Source organism: Rhinolophus sinicus, chromosome X (genome assembly GCF_036562045.2).
Source record: "Rhinolophus sinicus isolate RSC01 chromosome X, ASM3656204v1, whole genome shotgun sequence".
NCBI lineage: Eukaryota > Metazoa > Chordata > Mammalia > Chiroptera > Rhinolophidae > Rhinolophus > Rhinolophus sinicus.
Window position 1 is genome coordinate 19,484,717 of NC_133768.1, and position 8,636 is coordinate 19,493,352.

Consider the following 8,636-nt stretch of genomic DNA (forward strand, 5'->3'; position numbering starts at 1 on the left):
GAGTGACTTCCGGTGATACTGCAGTCCCTTAGAGTATATTTTGCTGATGCACTTGTGTGTAGGAAGAGCACTTCCTTCCCTGTCTCCACGAAGTTCAAATTTTTTCTTATGGTTGAGACAACCACAGCCAGAGGCATCTCTGGGAACGGGGAGGGGATGGCTGCAGAACTTCTGGGCCTCTTGCTTAGTGGCCTCTTGGAATCTTTTAACAGTTGTCTTCAGGCACCTGACCTGCAGTGCCTGTGGCCATGACCTCTTTTAAAAAAACAGAGCAGGAAGAAGGAATTGGGTTTTACTGGCCATATTAACTGGTTTCTACCGTTTAACACTGGTATTTTCCCTAACTTCTAAAGTAGTGGGTGTAACACTAGAGGAAACAGGGTAAAGATTTCAGTGTGAAGCCTAATATGGGTGGCTTAGGGGCCTAAAGTGGGGGAGAGAAAAACCATGAAGAAAAGGTGAGAGCCCTTTTCCCCTCAGCTACCGACTCTGGACCCTGGCGTGGCCTGCAACAGCTCATGCAGTTGTTTCCTAGAAGACCTTCCATACATTATTGATTCAGTTCTCATTGGGGAAGCAAGTGGGAGCTTTTATCTGCATCTCGAACTGGCCTGGAATGGTGCCTTGGCCGTATTGACTGGCTATGGCATATGCTGACGGTCACAGTTGTCTTTTACGAAGAAGAGCACCAAGTGATGCTGGTTGTCATTCTAACTCTGCTGTGTGGCAGCGTAAATAGTCGCCTTTCTAACCAACCTGGTGGGAAAAGTCAATATCCCATCAGCAGAGGAGGTAAACACATCAGGAGCTGTGCCCTCTCTTCCTCCCCTGCTCCGTATTACCGCTGCTCTTTCAATGCGCTCTCCCCGACAGCACATGCATTTGTGTCATTCACATGCACCGGGTGCCTGCTGCGGCTCTGGCCTGCCGGGAGCAGCCGCCCTGGTTGGGGCCATTGTTGCGTATTCCCAGACTCCGATAATTAGAACTTTCAAAGTGTCTTTCTGTGGTCGGTTAACGATGCACCCCCCCACACACACTTCTCGCCTCTCTTTTTCCACCCCCTTTGGGCATTTCAATCCTCTCTACAAAACTTTTTGTTGTTGTTTGAAAGGCAGTTGATGTAATTTAGCAAAGGTTGTGGAGAACAAATGCGGATGTGTAGCTAAGGAACAAAAATCTTGAGAGTGAGTTTTCGTTTTCCGGGTGTTTTGTAGACTTCAGTGTTGCTCTGTTGTTTCAGTGGGGTTTCTCTTTTTGTGATTGATGTGCACTCCCTTCCCTGTTTTCCTTCTCGATGCTTTCCTGATGGTTTCCTGTTCCCCCGCGCTGGGCAGCTTCGCTCTCCCCAAGCACCTTGGCCCAGGCTGGCCTCTGGGGGCCTGCCCATCTCTATCTGGCAGCAGTGACACAGGGTGTAGCGAGGCCTGGTGCAAAAGTGAGCCTGTCCTCCCAGTGTGAGCGCCAGGCTCTGGCTACTGGGTTTGCATTTCTACATCCTGGATTACCAGCTGTGTGACCTTAGGCAAGTGACTTGACCTCCCAGTTTCCTCAGCCAGAAAATAGGGATTTAAAAAACGTGGGCCCCTCCAAACACCTCACAGCGTTCCCAAGCAGCTTTGAACAAAAACTGTGTCATCTTAACCATCCTGGGCAGGATTGGCTCTCCCAGGGATCACGCATGTCCCCAAAAGATCAGACCGGCGTGTCACGGCCCTACTGCTCCTTTAAAAGAACCATGTGTAGAGGTTGCAGGCTCTGAGGAGAGAAAGGAAGGGTCCTCTTTGGCTGGTAATGCCTTTCTCTAAATGAGAAGGCCAGGGATGGGTGGATAGGAGGAGCAGGAAGCAGCGAGGGGGCAGCTGCATACCTGAAGTTCACAGGTACACAGTGTGGACAGAGAAGAAAAACGGGATCTGGCCAATGGACAGGTGTTCTCCAGACAGCCTACCCCTCGCCTCTGAGTTGAGGGGACTTTGTGTAGCAGAGGGATGCAGACCGAAGGGGCTAGAAGAAGCCGCCTAGGCCTGGCTGATCTGGGCAGTTGGCACTGGGACACCCAGGCTTCCTTTGAGACAAAGTTATTTCCTGCCACATCCATACTTTGTATGCAGTTGTGTGCATATACTCGACAGCGCTGCGAAAGTGGCATCTGCGAGTGGCATTCACCTTGCCTGCTGCACATGGGCGCGCACCTGCAGTTCGCCTCAGTAGAGGGTGGCCCTGTAGCCCAGGTGCGCTGAGTCAAGTAGGTGCTGAGAAGTGGCGGGCAGGAGAAAGGAAGAATGGCTTCCACAGAGGAATCTCAGGGTCTCACCCCCCACCCCTCGCTACGTGGGACTGGCCCCAGGGGTAGACCAGCGACAGGACCATGAGGACATTTGAGCCATGGAACTGCAAACAGAATCTGCACCCCCCTCTATTTCATGAGGAGTACTGAATGATCTATAAAGAAGTTTTCTCTGGATGTAAAGCACAGCACAGGGAACAGAGTCAATCATATTGTGATAACTATGTGTGGTGTTGGGGGTACTACAGTTCTCGGGGTCATTGCTTCATGAGTTATATAAATGCTTAATCACTATGTTGTACACCTGAAACTAACATAATATGAATGTCAACTGTAATTGAAAAATAAAAAATCTCCCTCTGAGACTTGTAATCCTTATTTTTATTTCTTTTAGATAAATCAAAGAAGTCTATTCTTACCGCCAAAGTTCGTGATGACTACAGAAATCTCAAGAACACAGTAGAGCATTTCTTGTCCCAAAGTGGGTACACTGAAGTGAACCTCAGCAAACTCTTCGCAGATTGTGCCGTGAGGTCCTGAGGGCACCCCAGAAGTAGCCGAGGCAGGGTTGGTTGAAAGAAGAATGCAACCAGCTTTCTGGCACCTCCATCACCTCCACCATGGCCCTAACTGCTTCTCCTGCATTGCTTTTCCTTTGGGACTGTATCTCGTGTTTATGTGGATGTGGCCTAGGAGGAGGATTATTAAAGAGACTGCAAAACAATTTAATCTCCCAAGCAACAGAGAAAATGAAAGCAGCCTTCCTATTACAATATACCCCGTACCATTGAAACATGACCCCGAAGCCCTTTGCCAAGCACCTGAAGAGCTATAGCTGCTTTGGATTCGGGACTGGATTTCCAGGGGAGGGGTCAGTGAGGGGAGAGAAACTAATTGAGTGTGGCTGGAATGCAAGTGACCCCAGGCTTTGCCCCAGGGCCTTCAACGGAGGTGCCCCCAGAAGGAGAGGCTCATGAGGCCTGGTAGGAGTGCTAACATTTTGCCTTTTCACACGCCAATTAAACCCAGGGTGAACCCAAGTGCTTCCCAGCCGCAGGCTCCGGGAGTGGCTGGCTGTCCTTTTCAGTCTTGTCTTTTATATAGGTAGCGGAGGCGGGAGGTTTAGAAGTCTTGCACTCACTAAATAGATTAAACAGAGCTTACTTGTTTATTGAATTGCTGCAAAGTCCAACACTCACCCTGGGCAGGTGTTTTACAGTCACATTCCTTTTTTTTTTTTCCTTAAGTAGAAAATCCAGGTAAAGGTTTATACAATAGGAAAGCACATTTAAAATAATTTGATATCCTCTAACATTTCATTAAAAATAAGGCTGGAACGAGAATCATTGTGTTATATTCAGAAAAATTGGGGAGAGGGATGGTTAATTGGCCCCGGTCTATTTTTTCTCATTTCTTTAGAATAGTGCACTCCTTTGCCAGAAGCCAAACATATTTCAACATAACAGTCTTTCCTTTCTTACGTTATTCGTAAGATTATACCAACAATATTTCCCCCTTTACGACTATGCTTTATTTTTGAAATTATCTGCCTATGTGTTTTTATAAAAGAAAAATATGCTGTGTTTTTACTTAAGAATAAAATTTTCTAAAGGGAAACCCGTTGCAGTGAATCCTTACCAGGTACCAAGAGTTGACTAAAGGAGGCAACCAGGAATAAGGGATCTCCTTCCCAAACCTCAGCCCAGTTAGAACTCAGCTCAGATGCTCGGCATGATGTATGTCCAAATGTTCTGAGTGGCATTTGGGAGAATTTCTGTGGACTTGGGGTCCTTTTATGAGATGAAGTGTGGTTTCTCATGTGCTTGGCTGACATAGACGGCCAAAGAGAACTACGCTGAGAGCCCAGTGGTATCTCCTTTTGGAGAGCAAAGATCATGGCTCCTGAGAGAGGGGCACCCTACTAGAGAAAGGCCACTCAGCATGGATCTTCATGAAGGAATACTAATTAAAGAAATGTAGAGGGCGCCGCCTTTATCCTGCTTTGTCTGCTCTTTTCTCTCTCCCTCACCCTCTCCTCCTTTCTCCACTGTCTCTTATACTCAGGTTCTAAGTACAAATACTTCGGGTTTAGGGCCCTGTCAGTTAATTTAATTAATGCCTTGGTACCTCAGGCTCTGGAACCGGTCAAAAGTTGGAACACCCAAGTTGCTTCGGGAAACTAAGGGATTAGTGTGGTTTTTCATTGCTGTTATTTTATAAGGTATAGAGATGGTTCTCTAATGTGTGCTTCCGGAGCCCATGCCCTCACTTTGCTTTGTGAAGAGAAGGCGTATTTTCCTTGGTTTCTGGGACCTGGGGTTATGGTAAATACAGAGAGTTATTCTGAAGTTGGTCATCAAGGAACTCCAGGAAACTCAAATTACTTCTCACTGGTCTGTTTCTTGTCTCTGCATCTAGATTGCAATCACTGTGAGGGTAGGAACCATTTCTGTAGCACGTCTATATAAATTCAGATATTTCTTAGAACAGTTCTTGAAAAAAGAGCGAATTCAGTGCTTGATGTTTTCTTATTCAGATCTGCAACTCCAGATTAGTTAGGCTTTTCTGGCAGGCAGCTAAGGATTCTAAAATTTTGTGAAAAGTTGAAACTGCAACTTTGATGAATTCCAGTGGATCTCACTTGGAAGATTGGAAGGTGGCATACTCACTTTTCTCTGAGGTTTCTGCTCCTTGATTTGCATGAGTTGGTAGCACAGTGGGTGGGAAGGGTGCAGAATGCCTCCCACTTTGTAAGGGGCAGGGAGCCTACCCAAATGTCTGCACAGGCTCCCTGGCGTGGGGCTTAAGCTCAAGTGCTAAAAGTGAAGGGATGAAACAAGCCGGGTTCACACTAGAGAGTGACAGGGATTTCGGTGGACTGCAGTGGGCATGTCTTGTCCAAAGGGGACATCTGCTGCTGGGAGGAATGGAGCCCAGGGTGGCCGCATCATTAGTTGTCAAGAGAAGCCAGGAATCCTGATACTTCCTAAAGTTTCTCAATTTCTAAACCTTGGCAATGATTTTTTAAAATAAAATGTAAACACTGTGGGCTACACTAACCCAGGTCTAAATTTTATCTGAGCCACTTGGGAAATGGTACCCTAAAGAACCCTGCTCTTCTCAGAGCCCCCACACCTCTGAGAAGGGCACTTTTGCTGTTGAATTTAGGCAGCAGGGTCTGCGTACATCAGGGTGCACATTTATCTTGGACAAAATGTGCTCACCCTCAGCTCTTCTTCATATGAAGGGAGACAGGGGAGATCAGAAGTTAAAAATCCTTTAAAGGGCATGCGTGATAAGAGCTGTCCAGGAAACTGATGGCGTTAAGCTCCTGACCGAGAGGATGTTTAAGGGGATGGATTCACTGCCCCTCCCCACCACCCCCTTCTCCAGCCCGGACCACTTCTTACCTCCAACACACGTACACACCTCCACATGCCTTTTCAAACATTTTAAAATGAGTTTGGCAGGAGATTCAAAGATAAGGAAACTCCAAAACCAGATTTCCCTATCTTGTGTCAGGGTTTTACAGAAAAAACATGTCAAGCCCCAGACCCTCTTGTCCGAGTTCCCCCGACCCCTCAATTTTATGTTCCCATCCTAAACTGAAAGCCTCCTTGCCTTGCTCTCTACTTCCCATCTCCATGTCTCTCTCTCTCTCTCTCTCTCTCTCTCTCTCTCTCTCTCTCTCTCTCTCTCTCCCCCCCCACCTAAATATTTCTTAATTGAACGGTTTGCTGTGGAGCTTCCTTATAGCAGTTTAATAGATTAACTCATCTGAGCCAGCCTCAAATTTCAGATTAAAATTCCTTCATCCCGAAGGCAGCATTATCAGGTTGTTGGAGGCTGTTTTCAAACCTTGGTTTTGAATAGCAGCGGCTCTGCATTAATTTAACCACTAAGCTAATAAGTAGGTTTCGTTTTGTTATGCTAAGCTTTATTGCTTTTCTTTTGATCAGAATGGTGTTGTTGAGCAAAGCAGCAGACAAGGCATTCTTTGATGAGGGAATTAGCGCTCCATTCTTCCTCTATTATTCATAGCACAGTGGAATATGTAAGTACCTGAGGGTGTCAAAGGAGCGCAGGTTCTATTGCAAAGTGCTCGCCTTGTTTCTCTCAATAGCTGACTATGAGATGATAAACCGCTTAATACACTGTGCTAATTGGATGAGAGCAAAAAGAGATGGGAATTAAGGCGAGGCAAAGGAGAAAGTGCAACCAGCCTTCAATTCACTCTTTCACCACTTCACCAGCACCAAAGGAGGCACAAGCTTTCTATAAGCAGACTAGAGGTTTTGTGCAGAGATAAAATGAACGTGTTAGTGGATTCAAGTAATACACTAATTATTGCACAGTATAAATACCACTACTGGTTTTATAACAGGGAGGTAAACTTCTTTTGAGAGGGTTATAGGATTGCTTGGCAGTAGTGTAGAACCTAATAAGGGCCCAGAGTAATAACCCCCTGGATTAACAAAATTGCTGCTTGTTAGAAGTATGATTCAGGCTTTTATGAAGATTTCCTGAGAATGAATAAAAATGACTGAATGACATTTCTTAACGTATAACTGGCAATCGCTACCTTTTAAAGGAAAAATGTATACTTGAAACTGGACCGTTAATAATGTCCAGGGACAACACGACTTTTTCCTTTGAAAAATGCTTTTCCCCCCTGTCAGGTAGTAGGTTTTCTTCTCCCCGCCCCCCCTCAGCTAGGCTGCCACTGTCAGTTAAATATGCAGTTGCTCTGGAGAACTCAGTGTTCCAAAATACCATTTTAGATCCCATTTAAGACCCCCTTCATTCAGACACACTTTTGTGTATACACATACACACATGCTCAGGCACACATTTTTTCCTCTAAAAGCAAGCTGAACTAACCCTGGTATAATTTTCTTTCCTCTAACATCAGCCCCCTTTTTCATCCTAGTAAGATTGCCACACTCAAAACAATATGAAAAAGAACTACAGGTACCTTGTCTCTTGGTATTATAAATCAAAAACAACAATAATAAATGTTTGCCCCAGTTGGGGGAGGGGAGGGAGGAGAAAAAAATGGGAAACTGGCCTCGGCCAATACCAGTCTCGGTGACATTAGCTGACGACTGAGTTTCAAGTCCCCAGTCGTCCCAAACCTCTTCAATGGCCACTCCCTTAATTTATCCACTTTCTGTCTTCCTCACCACAAACCTAAGATGTCCACCATAACTACTGTCCACAGTTCAGGCCACTGGTAGTTGGTGGCAGAAGAACACTTAGGCGCGCCTCCTGATAATATGCCAACTGCTTCCTTCTTGCCGTTTCTTTTGGGGCCTCATCCAGATCTGGGTAGACTGTCTGAAAATGTAGCAAATTAATTTCCCCCTTCCCTTCTTCCCACAGAGGCCCAGACCAGGCTCCCAATCACACCTCTGCCCAAGATGCTGTGGGGGTGGCTCTGGGAAAGCAGGTGGTAGGGCATTCCGCTCTGGGTGTGACAGAGGACTGCCATGCCCCTATCATGGGGCTGGCGGTCCCGAATTCTCCTGGGCTCCGCACCTCCTCCACCATGGGGTAAGAGGTTTGCTTAAGGTTGGGGGGGGGGTCAGCCGCTCCCAGCATTGTGACCATGTTCCCAGATATTGGGGCCAAATTGGGTTGCCATTCATTAATAATGCTTACAATAAGATTAAATCATTCTGGAAAATCTCATAAAATCCCCCTAAGTACGCTCCACTGGCTCTTTCCAATCCCCATCATTCACTTGGGGAGGTTTGGAAGGAGAAGAAAATTGGTTTCTTTGCTTTTAATGCTGCTTTGAAAAGATACTCAGAGTTTGTCATGCGTGACATGTCACATGTTTAATGTGGACTTGCTGGAAGTCAGGGGGTCTTTAGCGTGTGATATTTATGGGGAATATTAAGTGCAGAATGAGGTCCCTCCAGCTGGGGAAAGTTGAAAGAATAGGAGGCCCAGGACCGGGCTTGTTTGCGGCCATCAGAATGACATAGGATTAAGAGTTTGTAAAACAAGGCGAGGGGTTCTCATTGGCCAGTAATAAATGTAATCCTTGGAGGTAATTTCACGCAATTTGCTTCTGCTCCATGGAAGGGTCAAATGAGAAAAAATGACTTAAAAAAGAGTTCATTAACAGAAAGAATGGTACTGTTTCGTATACCATCCAACTGGCAGCCTGGAGGGGAAAAAAGCTCTACCTATACAAAAAGCCAAAATCGACGGAAAATTGATATTGACAACTAAAAAAAAGTCCTTTCCCTCACGTTCCTCCTGCTCTCCCGTCTCTACCCCAAACTCCCGACTAGCCCAGCCCACCCCAGGAAAGCGACCATCATCCCAGGGGAACCCC

The 8,636-nt window shown here is 46.2% G+C and overlaps 1 protein-coding gene across 4 annotated transcripts in view; it reads left to right on the top strand.

Annotated features, from left to right (window-relative positions):
• The window catches only part of POLA1 (DNA polymerase alpha 1, catalytic subunit), a 313,058-nt gene extending 309,151 nt beyond the window's left edge, over positions 1-3,907 (top strand). For 3 of the 4 annotated variants that reach the window (XM_074324217.1, XM_019757051.2, XM_074324219.1), the window contains one exon: positions 2,685-3,907. In XM_074324217.1, the coding sequence (XP_074180318.1) occupies positions 2,685-2,830 (146 nt within the window). In that variant the 3' untranslated portion in view covers positions 2,831-3,907. The remainder of the gene's footprint in view (positions 1-2,684) is intronic. The other variant, XM_074324218.1, reaches the window with a different exon arrangement.
• The last annotated feature ends 4,729 nt before the right edge of the window (positions 3,908-8,636 follow it).